The 26979-nt window shown below is 39.0% G+C and overlaps 1 protein-coding gene across 1 annotated transcript; it reads right to left on the bottom strand.

The window, feature by feature from the left end:
- Positions 1 to 13923: 13923 nt before the first annotated feature.
- Positions 13924 to 23376, bottom strand: nxnl2 (nucleoredoxin like 2). The gene is made up of 2 exons (XM_087997239.1): positions 23023 to 23376; positions 13924 to 16038 (listed from the first exon to the last, which is right to left on the bottom strand). Exons 1-2 carry the CDS (start codon positions 23322 to 23324, stop codon positions 15867 to 15869), a joined length of 474 nt encoding a protein of 157 aa, XP_087853365.1. The 5' UTR covers positions 23325 to 23376; the 3' UTR covers positions 13924 to 15866.
- Between the last annotated feature and the right edge of the window lie 3603 nt (positions 23377 to 26979).

The following is a 26979-nucleotide window of genomic DNA, read 5'->3' on the forward strand; positions in this document are numbered from 1 at the left end:
CATGAGGAATTGTGAGTGGCGGAAGTGGCCGTGGAAGTGGCCATGATGGGGGCGGAAGTGATGTCATCGATTGGCATGGGGATGGTAGCTTGGTTGCTGCCTGACCTGCTGTGCTTTTCCAGCACCACTCTAATCTAAACTCTGGTTTCCAGCATCTGCAGTCCTCACTTTTGCCTGAGCCCAAGACTGTTTGAATAGCAGGGAATTAGACTGTTCTTTTCTATGGTCACTCCATCACCGTTGTTGGAGGCTCATTTCAGCAGTCTCTAACCAGTCAACATCTGGTTTGCTAAATCATCATGTGTCACATGTAGCTGAGCTCCCACATTCATATCTCTGAGACCCAGCCTCATCAGTTTGGGATAAAAAGGTACATACCTACATAGATTGCCAATTTTAGTGGCAAAGATGTTTATCTCCAAACAAAAGTTCTCAAAAATGTCCATAAACTTCAATTATATAGATAGTGAACCAACTGGAGGACACATCTCTAACTTGATCTCAAGGATGGACATTAAGAGTTGGAGGAGATCCAGAGGAGGCAGCTTGTTTCTCCTCTCAAAAAAGACAGAACGCTTTTCAGTATAGCCAGTGTGTGACCTGGTAAATCATAAAATTGCAACTAAAATTACCACTCAATAAAGATTGGTTACAACCAGATTCTACCCTATCACTGGGAAGAAATCCAGGACTACCAGCAGAAAACGTTAGCGTAAGGCATCATCTGATAGTTTCAAATTCAAACCTGTCCACCATAGTCTTTGTGAGAAAGAAAGACTGAAAGCTGAAGATCTGTGTTGATTACCAGGCAGTTAATGCCAAGACTCCTAAGATGCTGACCCTCTACCTAGGATTGAGGAAGCATTGCAAATTCTCAAAGGTACTAACCATTTCTGTGTCTTAATTTGGCCCACGGATATAAACAGCTATTCATCACTGAGCAAGCACTTTGCAAATACACAGGAATGCTATATGCCGCCCTCATAGGCCATTGCTTATTCTAATTTCTTGTTCCTCCTTGTCTATGTGGATGACATACTCATCTTTGACTCAACATTAGAGAAGACCCTTACAGGACTAGACATTGTCTTCCTGATGAAGGGCTTTTGTCCAAAACGTCGATTTTCCTGCTCCTCTGATGCTGCCTGACCTGCTGTGCTTTTCCAGCACCACTCTAATGTAGACATTGTCTTAGTCTGCTTGTTGCAGTTTAACTTGAAAGTCAAACCTGAGAAAAGTCAACTTTTTTGGACAAAATGACAGTACCTTGGGCACTTTGTTACCAAGTAAGACACTACTCCTGATGAAGAAAAATCAAAGTGGTAGAGGAGTGGCCTCAATTTAAGAGTGAGAGAGAATGCCAAGGGTTCCTTGGTGTGGGCCATTACTGTAGGTGGTACATGCAAGGCTGTACACAGTTCATTGCTCCATTCCACAATTTGTTGAGAAAATCAGAGAATGTCACAGTTGAGGTTGGGAAAGGGTGTACAATGTGTGATAATTCATTACGTATGACAGGAAGTTGGACCCCAACAGGTGAAGAATCATTTTACACAGTGGCAGAGATCGCTCTATCAAATTCAACATGACTCGCACTTAGCCAAAAAATGGTAAAATTCTGTTCTCTGTCTTCTACAAGATTTAATAATATCTAATGTTAACCTGTATATGTTGGGCTACAGAGACAAAAGCAAACTTTTAAAATATGTAATGAAATGAAAATAAGACACATGTAGACAAGAGCAATCAACAAATGACACAGATTGTTGAGGATCTTACAATTCTCTTAAAGAAAGGCTGAGACAACCACCCATCATCCTTTTGAGACATTACACTGAATTGCAAGTATAATTTTGACATATTTGCTTGAATTATTTCTTCATGTTGGTTTAAAGATAAAATTTAAATAGAACTTGAATTTCATATCTGTTTTTAATTACCATATACTCCGTGACATACTACTTGCTACTACCATATAATTAAGAATTGATTCCTATGAGAAGGACTCATGAGTTAGTATTGAAAAGTTGGAATATTGTATTTAATTCCTCAAGAACCCATAAACAGATAACAATAAGTGCCGGAAAATTACCATTACCAACAAGTATGAATATAACCATCACCCTTTAATATTCTATCACACTGAATCCCCCACTATCATCATCCTGTGGGCTACTATCAATCAGAAATTGAACTGGATGAGCCAGATAAATACTATGGTTACAAGAACAGATCAGGACTAGGAATTCTGACAAGTATAACTCATCTTCTATCTGGCCAATGCTTGCCCTCCAACTCTAAGGCACAAGTCCAGTCTATTGATGGAATAGCACATGGCAGTTAACACATAGGAACACCACCACCTGCAAGTTCCCTACCAAGCCTGACTTGGAATTATATTATATTTTGTTCACTACTTCTTAGTCAAAATTCTGCAACTCCCTCTCTAATAGCACAATTCATGTAACTACATTATATGGGACCACAGCTGATCAGGAAGGCAGCTCAGCACCTCCTTTTCTGGGGCAATTAAGAATGGAAATAAATGGGAAATTAATGCCGACCTAACCAGAAATACCCACATTCCACATCCAATTATCCCTTGTATACGGTTATGTTCAATAAAGCCTGTTATCTCTGTGTAGATTTGATCTTATGACAGAAACTAGGACCATTGTTGTTATGTAATTATATCCCATACCATGCATGCAGTGTAACTACTACATGAGCCATCAGAGCGCCTCTAATTGTATGGCATCTCTGCAAGTGCCATTTTAAAATATTTTTTGAAATAATGTGGCTATGGGGATAGGGTTGGGAGGTGGCTCTGGGTGGAATGTTCTTTAGAGTGTCAGTGCAGACTCGATGCACTGAATGGCCTCATTCCATACTGTAGGGATTCTATGATTCTATGATTCAATGAGTTTCACACTAGTGTGAGGACCACCTCCATATTTAATAGTGGTGATAAACATTGCTAGAAGAAGCAATGTTTAATTTAATTAATTTAAACTTATAGCAATGCTTAAATTCTGGACTATCATGTAATCATTTCCATGTTCTTCAGTATAATAATAATTTACTCCATTCATTGCCAATGCCATTAACACAGGCATTATGATATGTATTAATTCCAATGAAAATTGAGTATTACAAATCCCACCATGCATTTCTAGTAATATAAATAGATTTTAGCATTCATATGAACATGAAGGTTTTCCTAGTTTTAACAGCATTCTGCTTTTACATGTTTATTAAGAATGCTTGAATTAATTCATCAAATTCACACATATGCTTGTATCATGCTCTCAATGCAATTTATAAAAGACGAGCTGAACACTTTTGCAAATGTGAGTGAAAGAATTAAATGTTTGTATTTATTATATCTCAAACTTTCTCATATCCAATCACACAGAAGAAAATTTACAATCTCATACAAGGTTTATAGGAACCTTCTGGAACAGAACAATTAAGTAGGTTAAAAATAAAGGCGATAAGCTGAAGATGTCTGCAGATCTGATTATCAGCTAAATCTACCACCCACTTTACTTTTTAATGACACAGCATTTTCTATTGATTTTCATTGTCACTTAGACAATATATTTAGAAACACAGTCGTTAGTTTTTTTTAATGTATATATTGCAATATGGTTTCAAAGGATAATCTATTCTGCAGCATCAGTTCTGGCAACTATATATGTACTAATCTGAGGTGCTTCCACCCAACTGGATTTGTCCTGGGGCATTTTTATAGTTTAAAAACAATTGCTTAAGATTAACATTCATTCATGAATGTGATTTATGCACATGTATTAAGGAGGAGTTCAGCTGCAATGTTTTAATATTACACATTTACTAAGTTTTTTTTTGTTTTTGTACAGGCCCTTCGGCCCTCGATGTTGCGCCGACCTGTCATACCAATCTGAAGCCCATCTAACCTACACTATTCCATGTATGTCCATATGCTTGTCCAATGACGACTTAAATGTACTTAAAGTTGGCTAATCTACTATCTTTGCAGGCAAAGCATTCCATACCCTTACTGCTCTCTGAGTAAAGAAACTACCTCTGACACCTGTCCTATATCTATCACCCCTCAATTTAAAGCTATGCCCCCTCGTGCTCGCCGTCACCATACTTGGAAAAAAGCTCTCCCTGTCCACCTTATCTAACCCTCTGATTGTCTTATATGTCTCTATTAAGTCACCTCTCAATCTTCTTCTCTCCAACGAAAACAGCCTCAAGTCCCTTAGCCTTTCCTCATAAGACCTTCTCTCCATACCAGGCAACATTCTAGTAAATCTCCTCTGCACCCTTTCCAAAGCTTCCACATCCTTCTTATAATGCGGTGACCAGAACTGTACACAATACTCCAAGTGTGGCCGCACCAGAGTTTTGTACAGCTGTAGCATAACCTCATGGTTCCGGAACTCGATCCCTCTATTAACAAAAGCGAAAACACTGTATGCCTTCTTAACAACCCTGTCAACCTGGGTGGCACCTTTCAAGGATTTGTGTATCTGGACACAGATCTCTCTGCTCATCTACACTACCAAGAATCTTACCATTAGCCCAGTACTTTGCATTCTGGTTACTCCGACCAAAATGAATCACCTCACACTTGTCCACATTAAACTCCATTTGCCACCTCTCAGCCCAACTCTGCAGCTTATCTATGTTTCTCTGTAACCTACAACATCCTTCGTCACTATCCACAACTCCACCGACCTTAGTGTCATCTGCAAATTTACTAACCCCACCCTTCTACGCCCTCATCCAGGTCGTTTATAAAAATGACGAACAGCTGTGGACCCAACACCAACCCTTGCGGTACACCACTAGTAACTGGACTCCAGGATGAACATTTCCCATCAACCACCACCCTCTGTCTTCTTTCAGCAAGCCAATTACTGATCCAAACTGCTATATCTCCCACAATCCCATTCCTCCACATTTTGTACAATAGCCTACTGTGGGGAACCTTATCGAATGCCTTGCTGAAATCCATATACACCACATCAACCGGTTTACTCTCATCTACCTGTTCGGTCACCTTCTCAAAGAACTCAATAAGGTTTGCAAGGCACGACCTACCCTTCACAAAACCATGCTGACTATCCCTAATCAAATTATTCTTTTCAGATGATTATAAATCCTATTTCTTATAACATTTTCCAACACTTTACCAACAACTGAAGTAAGGCTCATTGGTCTATAATTACCAGGGTTGTCTCTACTTCTTTTCTTGAACAGGGGAACCACATTTGCTATCCTCCAATCTTCTGGCACTATTCCTGTAGACAATGATGATTTAAAGATCAATGCCAAAGGCTTGGCAATCTCCTCCCTGGCTTCCCAGAGGATCCTAGGATAAATCCCATCCGGCCCAGGGGACCTATCTATGTTCATTATGTATTAGTTTTGACTCTTTAAGAATAATGTTGATTGTGGTGAACATTGGCAACTGTGGCATTGAAGTTACAAAATACCATAGATATATAACTTGCAAATCACCAGCCAAAGGCTAGATAGTGACAAGGTCCTGCTTTATGCTAGCGCAGAATTTTTCATTATCAAAAAAGCTGTGACCTTAAGTCAGAGAGAAGATATATAATGAAGCAGATAAAGATGCTTGAGTCAAAGACACTTCTGAAGAGAAACTTAATTTAAATCAGGAGTGGTGGTGCAGTACATGGAGTCATAGGATCATAGAGCTGTACAGCATGGAAATAGACCCTTCCATCCAAAACATCCATGCTGACCAGAAATCCTAACATAATCTAATCCCATTTGCCTGCATTTGACCCATATCACTCCAAACCTTTCCTATTCATAGACCCATCCAGGTATGAATGGATATATGAATAGCCTGTTGTTGTATTTGTACTAGCCTCCACCACGTCCTCTGGCAGCTCATTCTATGCAGGCACCATCCTCTATGTAAACAAAGTTACCCTTTAGGACTCTTCTAAATCATTCCTGTCTCACCTTAAACTTATGTGCTCTAGTTCTAGACTCTCCCGTCCTGGGATAAAGACCTTGGCTATTCATCCTATCTCTGCCCCTCATTATTTTATAAACTTCTATAAGGTCACCTCTCAGCCTCTGATGCTTCAGGGAAAGTAACCCCAGGCTATTCAGCCTCTGCTACAATTCAAACCCTCCAACCCTGGCAATATCCATGTAATTCTTTTCTGAACCCTTTCAAGTTTCACAACATCCTTCCTAGAGCAAGAAGACCAGAATTTGCAGTATTCCAAAAGTGGCCTAACCAAGTTTTTTACAGCCACAACATGACCTCCTAACTTCTATACTCAATGACCAATAAAGGCAAACATATCAAACTCCGCCTTCACTATCCTATCTACCTGGGACTCAATTTTCAAGGAACCTTGAACCTGCACTCCAAGGTCTTTTTGTTCAGCAAATCTCCACAGGACCTTACCATTAAGTGTGCAAGTCCTTCCCTGATTTGCCTTTTCAAAATACAGCACTTCACATTTATCTAAATTAAATTCCATCTGTCACTCCTCAGCCCATTGACACATCTGATCAAGATCCCTTTGTACTCAGAGGTAGCCTTCTTCGCTACTACACCACCAGTTTTGGTGTCATCTGCAAACTTACTAAACATAACCTCTATGTTCACATTCAAATAACTTATATAAATGATGAAAAGCAGTGAACCCAGCACCATCCTTATGGCACACCACTGGCCACAGGCCTCCAGTCTGAAAAGCAAACCTCTACCACCACCAGCTGTCTCCTACCCTCATCCAGTTCTGTATCCAAATGGCTAGTTCTCCTTGCATACTTGCTACCGCATTGGATGTGTGCAACACAGAACAATACCCAAAAACCTCAATACCATTGTCACAGTAACAATTACTAAGACTAGCATTGTATTCTAGATGTATTAATGGGATTGAAATTCCACCCATTGCTGTATTAGATTTGGAGCTCATATCCACAGGACATTAGTGTGACTCTTTGGATTACTAGCCCAATAACATTACCACTACACCACTATCTCTCCTGAGATACAGTCCACTACTACTGGACCCATGCTCAAAGCTGTGTTTGTGCATAAAGATTTCCACAAATAATATGGCATAGTCTAGTTGAATGGAGCATTGCACAACCAAGTGGTCAGACTCTTCCTTATCAATGCCAAGGACAAGTAGAGGTTCAGCATCTTATGATACTTGATGTTAGGAGAGAGTTGGTTTACTTTATTATCACTTGTTGGGAATGAGGTCCAAATTGTTTTCCCGCTAACGTATCCCTTTGCATTTCTCTCCTCCACTTTTTATGTAATATTTGTGTCTGCTTTTCTTGTCTGCTATCCTCGCCTAAAGGCATTTCCTCCTTATTAGGGTATAACATAATAAGCAACAACTAACTTTTAGTTTCTTTCTGATTATTGATTTTTACTGCATAGTAATAGCAAGCAGTTTAACTGTAGAAAGCATTACAATCAATTCTATTCTAATCCACATTTTTGCATGTACACTTTCACCCACAGATTGATGGATGACAGTCAGTTAATGGATGATCAAAGAATAGATACAAGTACATTCTAAATGCTGACCATTGTTTACATGATAGAATTCTTTCTTTTCATAAGGTGAAGTTTATGTACTCTTTCTCTATCTTGGCAGGTGTTGGCACAGTATTCCATATTAAGTTCACCTATGTTGTTCAATTGCTTGTATATTTCTATAAGACCCACCTTTCATTTACTTCTTTCAAAGGTTAAAGAGCCACAGTTCCTCCAATCTTTCTATACTGTCTTCATTTATTGCAAATGCAGACTTTGGATACAGCAGATTAATCAATTGTTGAATGAATTATCCATAATTAATTTAAATTTTATCAAATTAACCATTGATTTCTAAAAAGAAAGAGATCTATTTGTTCTTGGATTGTTAACAATATTGCCACAACCATTTTTATTCTCAATCACAAGTGACCCTGAGTACTTGTGACGTATTTATCGTGTTGTATTTATTTATTATTGAACATCCAAAATGAAGACCGTTCTACACAGCATCCATGAGATCATATCCAGAGTACTGTGTACAGTTTTGTGTTTATCATTTAGAAAATATATTTGAAGCAGTTCAGAGAAGATTCATTTGACTGTGATGGGAAGACTGACCTGTATCCATTGAAGTTTAGAAGAACATGGGTGATCTTATTGAGCTATGGAAATTCTGAGAAGGTTTCTGGTCAGCATGGACCAAAGGGTCTGTTTCCATGCTGTACATCTCTATGACTCTATGACTTGATAAAGTCGATATTGAAAGCATGCTTCTCTTTGTGAGAGACTGAAGCTAGGGGACTCTTTGAAAACAAGGGGTGGTCGATTTTGTTTCTCCGTTCGGAATTCTCTTCCCTAGAGTAAAATGTAGCAGAGTCATTGAATATTTTTAAGGCACAAGTAGATATATTCTTGGCTAACTAGGGAGCCGGAGACAATCAGGGTTAGATGAGAATGTGTAGTTGAGACCACACTCAAGTCAGCCAAGATCTTATTGAATAGCAAAGTGCACTCAGGAGGAAAATGGCCCACTCTTGCTCCTAATTCAAAGGTTCATGCATATGTTCATATGAAATCTGCCGTTCTTACATTCTTTAGCATATATGAAACTCCAGACCCACAGCAATATGATTTATTCATAACTGTTGTCTGAAATCATGCATAATTACCATGTAGTAACAAATGCTTTCCTTGCCAGTGATATCCACAACCTGGGAGTGGGATTTGTCATGGGAAATGCGGGGTTTTGGTGATGGGGTGGGTCAGGGTGGGGTGCTTTTTGGAGGATTGGTGAGGACTCAATGGGCTGAATGGCCTGCTTCCGCACTGTAGGGATTCTATAATTCCTATAACTCTAAAACTGATGGAAATCTTAACATCACAGAGGCCTTGTGGAAAAAGGAGATAATATATCCTTGTTGTGGTTCTGTTCGCCGAGCTGGAAGTTTTTGTTGCAAACGTTTCATCCCCTGGCTAGGCGACATCATCAGTGCTTGGGAGCCTCCTGCGAAGCGCTTCTTTGATGTTGACAACCAGAAGCGGCAGGGACAGACCACTATAAACACCGGAGGAAACATCAAAGAAGCGCTTCGCAGGAGGCTCCCAAGCACTGATGATGTCGCCTAGCCAGGGGACGAAACGTTTGCAACAAAAACTTCCAGCTCGGCGAACAGAACCACAACAACGAGCACCCGAGCTACAAATCTTCGCACAAACTTTGAATAATATATCCTGTCAGATGATTCCCTGAGCAGACTGTCAAAGTCATTTACAAGAATTTTCAAACAATGATGAGTAGTCCTTCCCTGTCAGATCCTTTTTATATGCCTGGAATCTCAACCTCTCTGCATGTTGCCCTTGAGGAGTCTATGGTGAGGAGAAGATCATTACCCATATCCCTCTGAAATGTATCTTTGCAAAGAAGGTCTGGAGAGAGGGGAAATGGTTTTTGTTGACAAGCTGAGCATTTCCTTGATGCAGGACTCTGTGTTTTATAGGCTGTTTCCAGGCCACATAAAATTAATATTAATTGCAGCTTAAGGATCATCAACTCAGTAAAAGATATTTTTTAGATTGGCAAAAACTTGTTGTATCTTCCAGTGCAAGGAGTCATCCTTGACTGAGTGTTACAGACTAGCACATTCATAGACTAGTGTGTAAAAGCAAGGAAGTGATGCTACATTTCTATAAATCTTGGGTCAGACCACATTTGGAGTGTAGTGATCAGTTCTGGCCACCTTGTTTAAGGAAGCATGTTAAAGCCGTGGAGAGAGTTCGAAGGAGATTTACTAAAATGATACTAGGAATGAAGGTTTTTCGATCCAAGGTAAGTTAAGAAACATTAGACTTATTCACCTTGGATCACACAAGCTTAAGAGGTGACCTTTTTGCGATGTTCAAAATTATGAAGAACTTTGACAGGATAAAGAGGGATATTCTGTTTCCACCAGTTAGTATATCAGTATGTAGGGGGTCACAATTTCAAGATTGTCAGCAAAAGAGCTAGCATTGAGGAGAAATGTCTTTATGCAGAAAATTGTTAAGATTTGGACTATGGTGCCTGGGACAGTGGTGGAGGTGGATTCCATAGGAGTTTTCAAAAAGGAGACCTGGATGTATATTTGAAAGTGATGATGTTATGGCTATGGGACAGGGTTGGAGAATTGGACTAGCTGGGTAGCTCTTTTGGGAGTCAGTAAAGACATGATGGGCCCAATGGCTTCTTTCTGTACCAATCATTCTGCTATAATGTGACAGCTGTGTTCCTCTGCGACTTCACACAGCAGAAAATCACACTATGGAAAACCACCTTGGCAAATCATGCTGTAGAAGATCGCTAAGAAAATTGCTATACCGATTCAGTGGAAAGTTTGCTTTATCCAAACAACATCCACAGCTCATCAATTTCGTTATAGCAAATTCACGCTGATGAAACATGTGTTATAACAGAACGACCGGTATCGTAAATTTCCACTATTCCAAGGTCCAGAACTATGTACTGATGGACACTTGCTTCAGGCAGCTGTCACAGAGACACAATAAGAAGGTAACTGTTTAAGGCTTTTCAACCATGGTATATCATGGGGCAGGAAACTGTGTAGAACCTGTTGGTCTATATGCATGCGTGATTTGTAAAAAAGGTTTTGAACAAAAAGTTAAATGTCAATCAGATGGATCAGATGTGAAAGATGTTATAAACTGCAAGATAGCCTTGGACTTCACCCTGCCCCAACAACAATTTACTTATTTTGTCCTGATATCTATTTCAGAATCATGAATAATTTTTTCCAAAATGAGCATCAGTTAGATTAATTGTATAACAACCGCAAATGTAAATCCATTTATCTCTTGAGAATAGACTTGTACTGGTGTGAATAAATTGATTTGAATAAATTTCACTGCACAGATCTAAGATAATATTTAGTGTATAAATGTTATTGAGTGGTTATGCCCTTCTACCTGTTGTAAGGACTACATGTTATAATTGCAAATATAACAAGAAAAATGAAGGTTGAATTAGATTCTTTTTTGAAGGATAAGTAGAACTGAGTGATTCTGTCTGGCTTTGATACTTTTGAGATGTGGGATCATATTCAAATAACAACTGACATCGGTGAGTGGCAAAAATAGCCTCTTTATTCAGCAATCACAGCACAAGTTGGAGGTGGCAACAGAATCCCAAAATACAGTTCTTACAAAAGCCCCTTGATACACAGTTCTTACATATCATTACTACAGTGTTACATTTTTCATCTATAGTACACAAAAGTTTGAAGGGCTTCTGTCCTGGAAGAAAAATGTGCTAACTGCTGGCTGCTATTTCTGATGGGATGTCAGTCCAGACTGCTCGCATAATTAGAGGTGTTAGTTCTTTTGACTTTAAATTAGTAAATGTTAGTTAAAATAGTAGGCATTTTTCTCTATACAAGTTAGAAATCAAAAGAACAAAGAATATTAAACTGATTACTGTAGCTGTGTGGTGAGATTTATTTACTATTTGCCAGTATCACTTTCATTCATTCATGCAAATACTGCCAAGTCAGTTAGTTTCTTAAAGGGATAATGGCCCATTTAAAAGGTATTTAACAGGTAATGTTTTGTGGACACTTGTTGGGGATGGTACTGTTCTGTATGCTAAGGTAAACACTATTTGTAAAAGTGGTTAATAAAGTGTGGAAATGCAGTGATGGGTTTGAAAGGGTTGTTCTTAAACTTGTATATAACAGAATTGCGGTTTTATAAATGATTAAAAGAAACTATGTTATAGTAAATAACGGGTTACTAAAGGGTTATGAATGAATGAACGGGAACCCAGTTATAATGAATATAGCGAGCTGGTGAGTGAGTTAATAAAGATTGCCTATAATACATCAGGGCGGCGTGGTGGCCTCTCAGCACCAGGGTCCCAGATTCAATTCCAGCCTTGAGCGATTGTCTGTGTGGAGTTTACACATTCTCCCCTTATCTGCGTGGGTTTCCTCCCACAATCCAAAGATGTGCAGGGCAAGTGAATTGGCCATACTAAATTGTGTGGGTTACTGTGCAGGGCTAGTCGTTCATCTGTTGATGCACTCAGTCACGTAAGGTAGTTAAGCCTTTTTGCTACATTTAAAAGTGGTACAAGCCTCACACAAATTGCTGTTCTGTCAGGTCAGCCAGAAAAGCTTGTTTTTCAAATTGCATGAACGGAGATCAAAATGGTCATTTTCACAAAGAAACAATTTATCAAGGTTTTGTGTTTCCTTTTTTTTGTTTTATCCATTTCATAAATTGTATTTGAGTTTCCGCATTTATTAACACAGCTCCAGGACAAAAAAAAAACCAGCAATCTTTATTTTAAATTCATTCACAGGGTATGGGAGTTGCTGGTAAGTCCAGCATTTACTGGACATCTCCAATTGCCATCTTCTGGAATTGCTTCCTAGGCCATATAGAGAAGAGTCAAGATTCAGTCCAGAGTAATAGCTTAAACCTGCTTTTAATAATCTGATTTTGCCATGTTAGAAGATAAAGTTGTCATAATAAATAAGTTTTTGTTGTTTTTTTATTAATGAAACCTGGTGAGTTTCTAATATCTTAGATTGTGGTCGCAGTTAGGCATTAATAATCCGAGAGATTAATTAACTTGGTCATACTTCACATTTGTGACAACTTGTGTAATGGAGCGACTTAATTTCTAGGATACTATTTCACCAGGGAAACACATTACTTTTTCCTTTCAAATATAGGTCGCTAGCCTTTGTTTTTCCTTCTTTGAATTTCCAGCACTGCTCTTTTTTTAAGAAATCTATTATAATAACAGTCGTTCATCTACTCTTAAACAGTTAATGATGTAACTTTTAAAGTGTCGGTTATTTGCAACATATTAGTGACTGTATTTAAAAACAATTAACTTCATGCACGGTGCTCTGGAACATCCAGAGTGCGTAATGCAGCACTAGAGATTTTCTTTCACTTTATATAACAATTTTTTTGAGGGAAAAATAATCATTCTATGTTTGGCATGAAACTAGTTAACACAGATTTTCTTCTACTGATCTATTCAAGTTTTCAGCAAAGCAATTGTTTCAAGAATCTGCATCGGTACACATATGTCATGTCCTGCCCAGTGGTGCTGGTTTTGAATGGTTACTGGCCATATTTGCTTGGGAGAGGATGCTGTTGTTGAATCACTTTTGTTGCAACAGAATTTCGAGGATTTTGCAAATGCACCATTAATGGTACTGCTACATTGTTTAGATCTGCCTGATATAGGTTGTTCAAGCATCAAAAGCATGTTGGTGCACAGCGTCACTGCTACTTGGTAAACTACCTGATTTTAGTTCTCGTTAGTCACATGGTCATTGAATATTCACACCAAAACGTTAAGTAGTTTGAAGCAATGATGAATTTTATTGTGTTTGTCTTCACTAACAGTAGACTCGCAACATCTGAATGGTGGTTCATGTTCTCCAGGATCTTGCCACTGATCTTAATCCATTTGTTTTTGCTGGGGTTGGATTTTGTTGTAAATACTCTTTACAAGAAGACGTGTATTTTCCAGTTGTTTGTGAAAAGCTCATGTTCTTCTTTGATTCAGAAGGAGTAAAAAAAAGACGTTACTTTGAGTAGACACTTGACTCATTTAACTCAACAGACAAACTTTTGATTTTAATCTTTAAGCGACTTTATTGAACAGTAACATAAAATATACAAAGCAGATAAATTAGGAACAAGTTCACCTAGTTAAATGTTATGTCACAATTTATTTCCTTCCATATAATAACAGAAACACTGAGCATGCTTTACTATCCCCAATGAATGAGTTGACTAGCACTGTAAAGCTGCTCCAATACATTCAGTCAGCAATCACAGCATATAATTTTTCATCTATCAATATAATGCTTTTATGACCTGCCTGCAGAAGATATGATTTTTTGGTGTGATCTCACGTTTAAATGTCTAAGTCCCTCTTCCACTCTGCTTGCCTCACAAATCAGTAAGCAATCAATCAATTGGGTTCCAACACAGAAAGGAGCTGTCTTTCTGAATGCCAAGGAAATCAAGTTAAGTTTTATATTTAGCCTGGGATTTGTACTTTTTGTCAGAGAACATACATTTTAAAAATAAAAGCTTGATAATACACAATTTACAAAGAAACAACTTAAAAGTAACCCTTTTCTAATTTCTTCCTGTGGAAAAAAAAAATCAGACTCTCCAGAAACACTTCACTTAACCTTTCTATTTTCCACTTCGGTTTCCACATCATATTTATTTGTATTGTAAGCTTCAGTTTTGTCATGACTACTTTTAAGCTCTACTCATCCTAAAAGTTCATATTTGTGCAGATTATGTTCTAGTTCTACAATCCAATTAAAGATTAGTCAGTACTGTGCCTAACCTTGTACCTCAAAATAGATTAAGATCTGCAAAATTCTTGAGTGTGCACACACGTCTTATTCAAGTTCTGAAAAGAACATAAAGACAGCACATTAAAAGCAGGCCAATTTTAAAATGATAGCGGTATACACTACCTTACTATTCAAATCATAGAACCCTTACAAGTGTGGAAACAGGCCATTTGGCCCTATGGATCCACACCGACCCTCCAAAGAGCATCCCACCCAGACCCATGCCCCTATCCTATCCCTGCATTTCCTATGGCTTCCACCTAGCTTGAATATTATGGGCAATTTAGCATGGCCAATCCACCTAACTTGCACATTTTTGGACTTTGGGAGGAAACTGGAGCACCCAGCAGAAACCCACACAGACATGGGAAGAACATGCAAGCTCCGAGGGTGGAATTGAATGCAGTCCCTGGTGCTTGAGGCACCGTGCTGCTGATCATAGAACACAGAACATCACAGCAAAGTACAGGCCCTTCGGCCCTTGATAGTTCCACAGCTCGGTGCAACAATCTGAAACCTCTCTATCCTACACTATTCCATTTTCATTCATAGGTTTATCCAATGACCAGTTAAAATGTCCTTAAGGTTGGTGAGTGTACTACTGTTGCAGGCAGTGCATTCCACACCCTACTACTGAGTAAAGAAACTAACTCCAACATCTGTCCTATATCCATCACCCCTCAATTTAAAGCTGTTCCCTCATGCCAACCATTATCTCTCACTGTCCACCCTCTGATATATCTTATATGTTACAATTAAGTCACCTCTCAACCTTCTTCTCTCTAACAAAAAACAGCATCAAGTCCCTTAGTCTTTCCTTGTATGACCTTCCCTCCATGCCAGGCAACATCCTAGTAAATCTCCTCTGAACCCTTTCCAAAGCTTTCACACCCTTCCTATAATGCAGTGACCAGAATTGTACGCAATATTCCAAGTGTGGTCGTACCAGAGTTTTGTACAGCTGCAGAATGACCTTGTGGTTCTAAAACTCTCCTTCTACCAATAAAGCTAATGCACCATACGCCTTCTTAACAACCCTATCAACCCTATCAGGGATCTATGTAAAAGATCTCTCTCTTCATCTATATACCAAGAATCTTACTATTAGCCCAGTAATCTGCATTCCTGTTGCTCCTTTCATCAATTTAACAAAAACTCAAAAACAAAATATTAGGATTAAAATGTCTTTAATTAAAAAAAGGTTACATAGCTATGCAGTACAAATATTTGCCTATTTTTATAATGCATACATTTGAACAGTCTGCAAAATGATTACAATTGCATAGTTTGTTAGATTTGGTTACAGAGCTTTATTTTAAATAAGAATATACATGGAAAGCTAGCGTTTCTCTTTGTTTCAAAATTATGCTTCAACATTAAAAATTACATTCAAATGTCACTAGTATTCACTATAATCTATTTCATGTCAGCTTTCAATCAACTGAAAAGTTTTGGAAAATTTCTGCCACCTCGATCCAGTTCCTGAAGCATGCCATGCCATGATCTCGTATCTGTTTACGACCTTTGTCAGTGATGACATCCCCATTCTGTTTTACAATCACCAGTTTTGGAATAGCTGTTATGCAGTATTTCTTCTTCAATTCTCTGACACAGGGAAAAAAAAATTATCAATTAAGCAGGTAACAAAGCAACCTCTTTATAATTTTCTTTGCTGTTGCTTCTACCTTCTAACCTATTTTGAAAACACCACAAATTTTAATTTGTGCTTTCCTTTATGATAGAGCTGTTCAAGTATGGCTAATCAAAGAAAGCTGTCAAAGAGCTAGTAACATTGAAACAAGATGTCTTTAAGGGGCAAGTACAGAACCAACTGGTTTGAGTTGAGATTAAAAAAGGTATAATCACACTTCTGAAGACCTCAAATAGTGAATGAGGGATTAAAAGTAAAAGTAACAGATAGAGGCACAGAAAAGTGAAGAAGAAATCTGCAGGGAAATCAGGTGAAATGAAATTTAACAACACTGTTTTGAAAATTTCAATAACCCAGTAGCCACACCTCAACCTGTCTTTAATATTAAGAGTTTATTGCCTTTTGTCTGGATTCCTTCACCAAATGAGTTTCTTGCATTTACCTAACACACCCCTTTATCATTTTGATTAGATCATATAACTCCAAACAAGTCATGTTTGTAACACCTACGCTTTAAACCTCAATATTCTCTTAGCAATTCAGCATTTAATCCCCTTTAATAAATGCGAGGTGCTTCATTTTGGAAAAGCAAATCTTAGCAGGACTTATACACTGAATGGTAAGGTCCTAGGGAGTGTTGCTGAACAAAGAGACCCTGGAGTGCAGGTTCATAGCAGGAAGGTAGAGCCACAGGTAGATTGGAGAGTCAAGGAGGCATTTGGTATGCTTTCCTTCATTGGTCAGAGTATTGTGTAGAGGATTGGAAGGTCATGTTACAGGACATTGGTTAGGCCACTTTTGGAATGGGTATATGAATAGAAAGGGTTTGGAGCGATATGGGCCAGGTACTGGCAGGTGGAACTAGATTGGGTTGGGATATCTGGTCAGCATGGATGAGTTGAACCAAAGGGTCTGTTTCTGTGCTGTACAGCTCTATGACTCTAAGTCTAATACATTTGTCCTGAGGTTTGGTGTAGTACATTGTCTAGATTGACTAAAGAGAGACTGAGTCTGGCAAAGGCTCTGTCAAACATATATGAAGTAAAACTTAAGCAAAATGTCTTGACGTTTCAGTTTCAACTCCTTACAAAAATGATTAATATTCTACTGGATTTTCAGATTGTTCTTCATGCCTAAGCAAATTGTATCTTCCTGCAGCTCACCATTTGCTTTTATTATCTACATACACGGATACTCAGATCTTTTTGTTTTTCTAATTTTGTCACCCACTAATTCAAATATATTCATATTCATCTCACTGTGGGTTGCTCAACAGCATTCACAGCAACATTTCATGGGTGGATTTACAACTGGATGGCCCTCTTGCTGCTACACTCTCTCATTTATCCCTGCTAAGGCAGGCAACTATACATTGTTTAGGTTGAACAATGCCTATACTAGTGACTAGTTTCTCTTGTAGATCTGAAGTGGGACTTAAATGTGATGCCACATGGTCCAGTCAGATGTTCTACCACTCTAGCCACTATACAACAGTCATTACATTAGAAAAGTACTTAATTGGCTGTAACGTACTTTAGTCATGAAAAATGCTCTACAAATACAATTATTTTCTTTTTGTACAACCTTCTGTACCTAGTATTATTGGCTAAGTATCATTTGTAAAATTCAACTGCCTATTCTTTTATCTAAATTATGAACAAATATGGTGAAAAGCTACAACTCTGACAAATCCTCAATAATCAGTACTTGTTATATCGTGCCAGAGAATATTTCCTTTACCCCTACTTCTGTTTTATGCTATTGAACCTCTTGCATGGAATCCTTGGAAATACATTTTGGAAGTTCAGATGGTCATGATCCATAGTCAATTCCTTATGCACCATCTAACGAAACATTCAACTACTTTAGTCTGACAAGACCTGACCCTTTCATTCTAATTCTTTAATTAGTTCATGCTTTTTCAAGTGCTTAGTTAATGTGTCTTTGCTGATTGTGAGTGGATGTGAATGAATGCTGGGATTGTTCCTTAATGTTTAGATTTACTAATTTGGTTACAGGAGATTATCTAAACAAAGTGGGCAATATAGAGGAGGATAACTTGATGGATTACAAATTTTAACAAAAACTGAGTCAATTGTTACCCATGAAAATCAATACAGATAGCAAGAATAAGCAAAGGAAGATGCAAGGGAATTCTAAGGTCAAGGGAGTGTGTATTTAGTCTCTTTTGTAGACACATTCCAGAGATTGTAACCATACACTGCTTCTAAGTGTCAGGATTGGGGACATTAAAGAGTGAATACAATCTGGATTGGACGGATGAAGCTGCCAGAGATCATGTTATTTTTGGGAACCAATTACATGGCGAGGTAGTTGTAGAACACAATGGTTACATTCTTGTGCAACCCACATTACAGAAAAATCACACTTTAGAAACAGTGTTTAAGTGCTGGTGATATAATCGCTTTACAGCCAACACACATTTTAAAAGTTCATGCTTTAGAAGTACTGTCCCCAGTTCATCAATCACATTACAGCAAATTTGCATTAAAGAAACGTGCATTACAGCATTACGACCTATACAGATGTAGATCCAATCTATGACACTGATTTCCATTTAATGGTATAACTTCCACGGGGGTGAAAGAAATATTTCAAGATCAGAACTTTAACAGGCAATTAGAAAAAGATGTTAAGAAAATCCTCAATGTTGCCAGCGGTATTAAGAACAAAACCAATGAACCATTTTGGTTAGAAAACAGTTTATTTCTGGACTCAGGTATCTGCCATGTCTTAGTGGTAATCTTCATGCCTAACTCAGGTGGTTGTGATTTGAGCACATAATTCCACCTGGCACCTCAGCATAATGCTGAAGGAGTGCTGCACTGATGGAGGTGGCATCTTTCAGATAACCCACTAAATACTTATCAGATGGGTATAACAGATCTCATTGTACAATTGTAAAAGGCATAGTAGTTCTTGGTCAATGGACATGAAATGTTAACTCTGCTTTCTCTCCATTGATGCTGCCAGACCTGCTGAGTTTCTCAAACAATTTCTGTTTTTCTTCCAAATTTTCAGCATCTGCAGTTCTTTATGTTCTCTGTCTCCATATATTACAATAATAATTCAAAAGTAACTTGCTGTAAAATTCTTGCACACAGTTTGCAGTGTTATAGAATGCTATAAGAAATATTTCTTTTTAGAAGGCAGGTCAAAGGCATTGTAAGATAAAGAGAGACTGAAATAGTGGCCAGAGATCATCAATTAATTAGTTAATTTCAATAATTAAATAATTATTGAAAGCATGCAGGGAGAGATTGAGATTTAGTTTTTATGTAAAAAGAGTTGCTAGAGTACCTAACATATGGCAGTAAAAGTAGTTTCCATAAAAGCTTTAAGGATTTGCAAGAAAAAAAATTAAATTTTCAGGAAATGAAACTAAGTAGATAGTTCTTTCAGCAGGCTGACAGATGCAATAAACCAAATGTATATTTTTGCAATGTAAGGTCGAAGATCGTAGAAATAACCGAATTATATTCATTCGGTTCAAAAATCATTATTGAAATCATCTTATTCATCATTCTCTTTAGAAATAATTTTGCTTAGAAGAGTCAGTGTGGATTGTTAATTGTATAAATTAAGATTAAATGCATGAGCGGGGGAGTGTGCTGCACTCATTGGATAGTATATGAGCACATATAAAGATAAATCAGTGGTTGGGTTTAGAGTTAGGAGCTGTACATTTACAATATTTCACTTTGTAAATACATTTATCACTGTGTAAAGATGTACCTGTCTCTTTCACAAATGAGCTGGAAGAAGTTTAATATGGATTACATTAAACCACACCACCACTGTCAATCACTTATCCATCAAGAAAGTTCACTTGGATTCCTGCCCTCATCAACAAACAAGGGATCAGCAATAAGATAAAACGACATAGTTTCTCAAAATTATTAACAAATTACCCCATTTACAGATTTATCATTTCAGGTTTCAGGTGAAAATGGGTTATTGAAATCACTACTCTTGTAGTTTTCTTTCCCCTCTCTGAACTAGTCGCCAATAGTTTGACACGCTTTCTCTCCTGATTTCATCTCGTATATCAGAGCTATTCAAGTGACACTTCACAGCTCTGAAATACAAGATAAACCTAAAGGATAGGGAAAAAAAAAGGCAGACTTGCATTTAAGTAGTCCTTTTAATTATCACTGGACATCTCAAAGCACTTTACTGCCATTGTGTACTTTTAAAGTGTAGTTACTGTTTTAATATAGAAAATCAGAAGAATGTAATGCCCTCATGAATAAATAGGCAGATACAAACATGAAATTGCAACACAACTTAGTGTAAGGTGTGTAACATGTAAACTTAGAGTGGGTGTGAAATTATGTTAGATAAAATTCAAACTAGAAATTTGATTATTAGAAAATTCAAATTGTATTTCTGTGTCTTGGTTTCTCCTAGCCATCTTTACACCAATGTGTTGCCACTAAATTCCACCTTTACTTGAGGAAAATCACCTACGCAGTCAATAGTATAGCTGAAATCAGAAACTCTGCTTATACGAGAAGCCTGCCTCCCTCTCAGTCAATTTATGTTAAGTTACTTAAATATGGCAATTTATCACAGTAAGTGAAAACACTAAATCAAGTGTACTTGTACCTTTCATTACTCTCCTGAAACAATTTTGGTGATAACACTGACTCAACTTAAAGTACACGTTTAAGTGTGAATCAAAAGTTGCAAAATAATTTTAAAAGTTACTTGACACAGATTTTAAAATCGTCTTATTAATTAAATCCGAAATGAATGTCAGGATGTAAACACGTCTATGAAATACCTTTAAGATAGGCTCGGGTTCTGACTAATACTTCAGGAAAACATTTCTAAAAAATGTAGATTAGAATCAATCTGAACATTATGGCCTGGGCAGTCTCACACAGGGCACCTCACACCTTAAATGTATTATCTGGGCTGACATGACACCAATTGTTAAAGTTCACTTGAGAATGTAACTTTAACAAAGTTCTGCAATTTACATATGAAAGAACTGAAACCAACATGTTCATTCTAAAAGGCAGCAAACTTCACAAACAATCCAGGTCTTTTTCAATACATAATTTCAGTTACATCACACTGTAAACTTTTGCTACAAATTCTGTGTCTTACGATCTTATACTCCATAACCACCTGATGAAGGAACAGCGCTGCGAAAGCTAGTGCTTCCAAATAAACCTGTTGGACTATAACCTGATGTTTGTGATTTTTAACTTTGCACACCCCAGTCCAACACCGGCATCTCCAAACAAAACAAAATTCTTCAGCAGGAACAACCACCTCAATTCTAGATGAAAGAAATGATGTCTATCTGCTTCGTGATATAATTAAGAATTATAAAATAACACTTCAAAAATGCCAAATTCTAATGTGATGCCTGATCTCTTAAGCGTAGGGAGATTTGTTTCAACGAAGATCATCAGTCAATAATGGATAATAAAGAGAAGCAACCCATCTCTGCTTGACTTTCAATGGTGTACTATCACTGAATCTACCAATATCAATATCGTAGGGTCACCATCGAACTGGACCAGCCACACAAATACTATAGCTACAATGGTCAGTGACTGGAAATCCTGCAGCAAATAACTTTCCAAAGTTCCCAAAGCCTGTCCACCACCAGAAGGCACAAGTCAGGAGTGTAATGAAATACTTGCCATTGTCTGGATGAGTGCAGCTTCAACAATACTTAAGAAGCTTGACACCATCGAGAGCAAAGCAGTCCACCTGATAGCTCCCCATCTTCCACATTCAACAATCACTTTATCAACCACTAGTACAAAGAAGCAGCAGTGAATACCATTTCGATGATGTAGCAATTCGCCAAGACTCTTACAGCAGCAGCTTCTAAATTATGATCACTGCTGCCTAAAAAAAGACAAGAACAGCACATGTATGGGAACACTACCAAATGTAAATTCTTCTCCAAGTCATTTCTTCATGCTGTTCAATCCTAGAACTCCGTCCCTTAACAGCACTGTGGTTATACCCGTACCTATGGATTGCAGTGATGCAAGGTGGCAGGTTAGTGTCACCTTCACCGGAACACTTACGGACAGGCAATAAATTCAGCACTAGCTAGTGATGGCGACATCCTGTGAATAAATTTTAAAAATTCAAAGCTTTCATTTATGTATGTCAAGTACCCTTTCTACAGAAAATTAAATGAATTGTGTGGAGTCCATAATCAAACACATATGATTTGCATTATCTATAATATGCATTTGTTGAAGAGCTTTCTAAAGACATTTGTATTTTTAGTATTTGTAGAAATTTTGTTCCATATAAATCTAGCAAAATCTCAAAAAATATTGTGAGCAATTTAGTTGGTGCTACTTTAAAGCAAAAATGTTAATATGGCCATTCTAAAGTCATTGAAAATTTAAATAACGTGGAACTCCACTGTGATAAGGAATTTCTGAATTTGCCAACAAAATATTTTTATCGTACTTGGAGCCAAAACACCTTCAATATCTAGAGATAGAAAGATAATTACCTGGAAACATGCAAATCGCTTCAGAAATCCGGCTGGATTAAGTTAGGATAAGAGTTTTTCTCGACTTTCGTGATTTACATTGTGTCACCATTCAATCAATGAAAGTACAAAGCAACAAAGTAATGGAAGAAGTGCATTACTCGCCGGTAGCTCAACACGGATTGCCCATCATGTCTTCAGGTTCGCCATGCCCGTCAACTACTATTTCACCAGCTACAGGACAGGCAGAGATACTAAAATACAAGCTCTCTTGATCATCTCTCGGCAGAAGCGGCATCGTTGGGGATCTAGTGATATGGGCATTTCCCAGTGACTGCGTGGGGATGTCTAAGGATGGACGTATTTATGGCTTTTTTGTTCCCCCACATATCTCCCCCCAACCCCATATATTGCTCCTCCTAACATTTACTGAACTTACAGTTTGTACATATCATGCCAGGGCAGTGCCAGCCAGTCTCCGTGCATCGCTCCCATGTAGTTTACCATGTCATCTTCGCTCTTGTCTGAAGACACAAAGACAATCTCGAACTGCGCCGCGGGCTCGCTCTCCTGGACTAGCTCGGTGTAAAACTCACACAGCAGCGGTGTGAAATCACGACACGGTGGACACCAGCCCCCCGAAAAGTAGATACCCACAACTTTATTTTTCAAGGCCTCCTCCGGATCCACCTCCTCCCCGTCTTTATTCACCAACGTATGACCCACGAACACCTCCACCATCCCTCCCCGCCGACAAAATATTAAATGCAAACAGCCACCGCAGTACTTCCAACCGCCGCTCTCGAGACCCGTGTGGCTCTGTGGGAAGGCAGGGGCTTCAGATAGCTCCACCCCCCTTCTCCGTATCACCCTTGTCCAAAACGTCATCTTGCCCCGCCTACGGTGCCGCCTACGGTGCCGCCTAACTGCCGGGCCAGGGGTCGCTGCGCGTGTGGTGTTACCGTCTATTGGAGAGCGTTCTTTCTACTGGCTAAGGGTCTCAGATCGGAATCGGCGAGGTCGTATTTATTCCGGTTTCTGTGGTTGATAGCTATTGTCCAATTAGACTATTGGTCTCAACAGATTGTGAAATATTCTGTTCACTCTGAACGCTGGAGATTTGGAATAGAAACAAACAAAAAATGCTGGAGAAACTCAACATGACTGGCAGCATCTGTCGAAACAAGCGTTAATATGTCAAATTCAAAATTACTCGACTAAAGGGGTCTGGAAAAGAAGACTGTTTTATGTTGTTATAAGAGGGAGAAGGAGGCAGTGATTGCAATACTGTAGATATAAAAAGGTGCCACAGGAAAAAGCAAACGGATTGCTGATGGTAATTGAAAAGTGATATAGATGAAAGGGTGTTAAGAGGAGAAAATAGGTCAGCCCTGCAAACAAGGCAAGTGGAGGGTTATCAAAATAAAGAAGAGTTCATTTCACTGTAGTTGTTGAAATGACTCCGTAAAGGCTGGTATCTGGTCACCAAGTTACCCTCTATTTACACGGGCAAATTAGATTAGATTAGATTCCCTACAGTGTGGAAACAGGCCCTTCGACCCAACAAGTCCACACTGACCCTCCGAAGAGTAACCCACCCAGACTAATTTCCCTCTGACTCATGCACCTAACACTATGGGCAAATTAGCGTGGCCAATTCACCTGACCTGCACATCTTTGGATTGTGGGAGGAAGCTGGAGCACCTGGAGAAAGCCCACACAGACACGAGGAGAACGTGCAAGTTCCACACAGACATGTCGCCCGAGGCTGGAATCAAACCTGGGACCCTGGTGCTGTACATGACACTGATCCAGCTAACTTAGAGCTGGTTCCTAGAGTGAACACTACCCCAATACTCCTGTGTATTTTTTTTCTATTTTACAGAACCTCTGACACTACCGCCCCCACCCCGCATCCATGTTGTGTGTGTGCAGGTGTGAGACACAGTGAAAGACACAAGGTGCACTAATCTTTATTCAGTTTCCACCACTAGGAAGAAAGGAAACACCCAAGTGGCCAGTGACAAGCAGTGCCCTTCACATCAAAGGGCAATGCTGTGTGATCAAAGAGTGGAGGGGAGGGCAGGGGTTAAATCAAAATAGAGCTGGAGGGGGAAATAATGCACTCCACTCCCTGCGGCGCCCACCTCTCCCTGAACAACTCCAGGGTTTTGGTGGAGACCGCGTGCTCAATCTCCAAGGACACCTGGGCTCTAACGTAACCGCAGAAGAAGGGCAGGCAGTCGGCCCTAACACACTCCTGTTTATTTTTCTATTTTTACCCCCACACTATCACCTAACTGCGGTGGTACTTATTTATTTACCAGCACCAATGTTGCGTGCATGCAAGTGTGAGACACAGTGAAAAATCTGGTTTAATTTTTTTCTTTTCTTTCTATTATTTTATCCCCCACACTACCGCCTAACAGCAGTAGTGCTTATTCTCCCTCGTTGTGTGTGTGCATGTGACACGCCTGTTTTTTTTAGTGAAGGGGAGGGCAAACCTTCTGTTTATTTTTGCTTAAATCTCCTGTTTATTTTTTTTCCTTAACCCCCCATTACCGCCTAACTGCGGTAGTGCTTATTTTTTCCCCAGCACCTATGGTGTGTGTGTGCAGGTGTGAGACACAGTGAAAGACACAAGGTGCATGAATCTTTATTCAATTTCCACCACCAGGAAGATAGGAAAACACCCGAGTGGCCAGTGACAAGCAGTGTCCTTCACATCAAAGGGCAATGCTGTGTGATCAAACAGTGAGGGGGAGGATAGGGACTAAATCAAAATAAAGCTGGAGGGAGAAATAATGCACTCCACTCCCTGCGGCGCCCACCTCTCCCTGAACAACTCCAGGGTGTTGGTGGAGACCGCGTGCTCCTTCTCCAAGGACACCCGGGCTCTAACGTAACCGCAGAAGAGGGGCAGGCAGTCAGCCCTAACACACTCCTGTTTATTTTTTTACACACTGGTCCAGCTCTGAGTGAACAGAACTATGATGCACTCCTGTTTATTTTTCTATTTTTACCCCCACACTACCACCTAACTGCGGTAGTACTTATTTATTTGCCAGCACCAATGTGTGCATACAAGTGTGAGACACAGTGAAAAATCCGGTTTAATTTTTTTCTTTTCTTTCTATTATTTTATCCCCACACTACCGCCTAACAGCAGTAGTGCTTATTCTCCCTCGTTGTGTGTGTGCAGGTGACACTCCTGTTTATTTATTTTTTAAAAAAAATTTTTCTTTTTTCTTTTTTTTTCTTTTTTATATTTTTTTCTTTTTTTTATTAACCCCCACACTACAGCCTAACTGCGATAGTGCTTATTTGATGTCCTCTTTTACTTTTTTTTCTTTTAGTCAGTCGCCTGAGGCGGGAATTGAAAATCCCCTGCTTATTTTCTCCTGATTATTTTTTTTTCTCTTTTTTAAATTTTTTTTTTATATATTAACCCCCACACTACGACCTAAGTGCGGTAGTGCTTATTTTTTTCCCCAGCACCCATGGTGTGTGTGTGTGCAGGTGTGAGACACAGTGAAAGACACAAAGTGCACGAATCTTTATTCAAATTCCACCACCAGGAAGATAGGAAAACACCTGGGTGGCCAGTGACAACACTGCCCTTCACATCAAAGGGCAATGCTGTGTGATCAAAACAGTGAGGGGGAGGGTAGGGACTAAATCAAAATAGAGTTGGTGTGGGATTGGTGTGGGAAAGAGGGATTCCACTTCATGGGGCATTGGCATCAGTTTTGGAACAGGGGGGATCTGTACCGTTGGGACGGTCTCCACCTGAACCGATCAGGTACCAATGTTCTAGCGAAGAGGATAAATAGGGTGGTCAGTAGGACTTTAAATTTCTGAGTTGGGGGGAAGGGAAAGTGAAAGCAACAGGGAGTATGGAGGTAAATGGCAAGATTAGCAGCAGGATAGAATGTTTCCAGGCGGATTTAAAATTGAGGCAGACTGAGAATGCAGTAAAAAGCAAGGATAACTTAGGACATATGACTTCCAACATCTCTAATGATAAGGAAGTTAGCATTAAGGCACTTTACCTGAATGCTCGTAGCATACATAACAAAGCCGATGAACTAATGGCACAGATAATAGTGAATGATTATGATGTAGTAGGCATCACAGAGACTTGGTTACAGGGGGGTCAGGACTGGCAGTTAAACCTCCATGGTTTTTCAACTTATCGAAAAGACAGAGAGGTGGGCAGAGGGGGTGGGGTTGCCTTGTTAGTTAAGAACAAAATTAAATCTATGGTATTGAATGACATAGCGTCGGATGATGTGGAGTCTGTGTGGGTGGAATTGAGGAACCACAAAGGCAAAAAAAACATAATTGGAGTTGTGTATAGACCTCCTAACAGTGGTCAGGACCAGGGATGCAACAT

Source organism: Chiloscyllium plagiosum, unplaced genomic scaffold (assembly GCF_037043375.1).
Source record: "Chiloscyllium plagiosum isolate Xiang-an unplaced genomic scaffold, Cpla_swu_hap1 HiC_scaffold_2, whole genome shotgun sequence".
Lineage (NCBI taxonomy): Eukaryota > Metazoa > Chordata > Chondrichthyes > Orectolobiformes > Hemiscylliidae > Chiloscyllium > Chiloscyllium plagiosum.

What these genes read in the sequence shown, in the direction of transcription:
- nxnl2 (XM_087997239.1), bottom strand. Translation starts at nt 23,324, where the DNA reads ATGGTGGAGGTGTTCGTGGGTCATACGTTGGTGAATAAAGACGGGGAG. An exon ending in TGGCATGATATGTACAAACT is followed by an intron (nt 16,039 to 23,022) that starts GTAAGTTCAGTA and finishes TCCCTGTGTCAG; the next exon opens with AGAATTGAAGAAGAAATACT.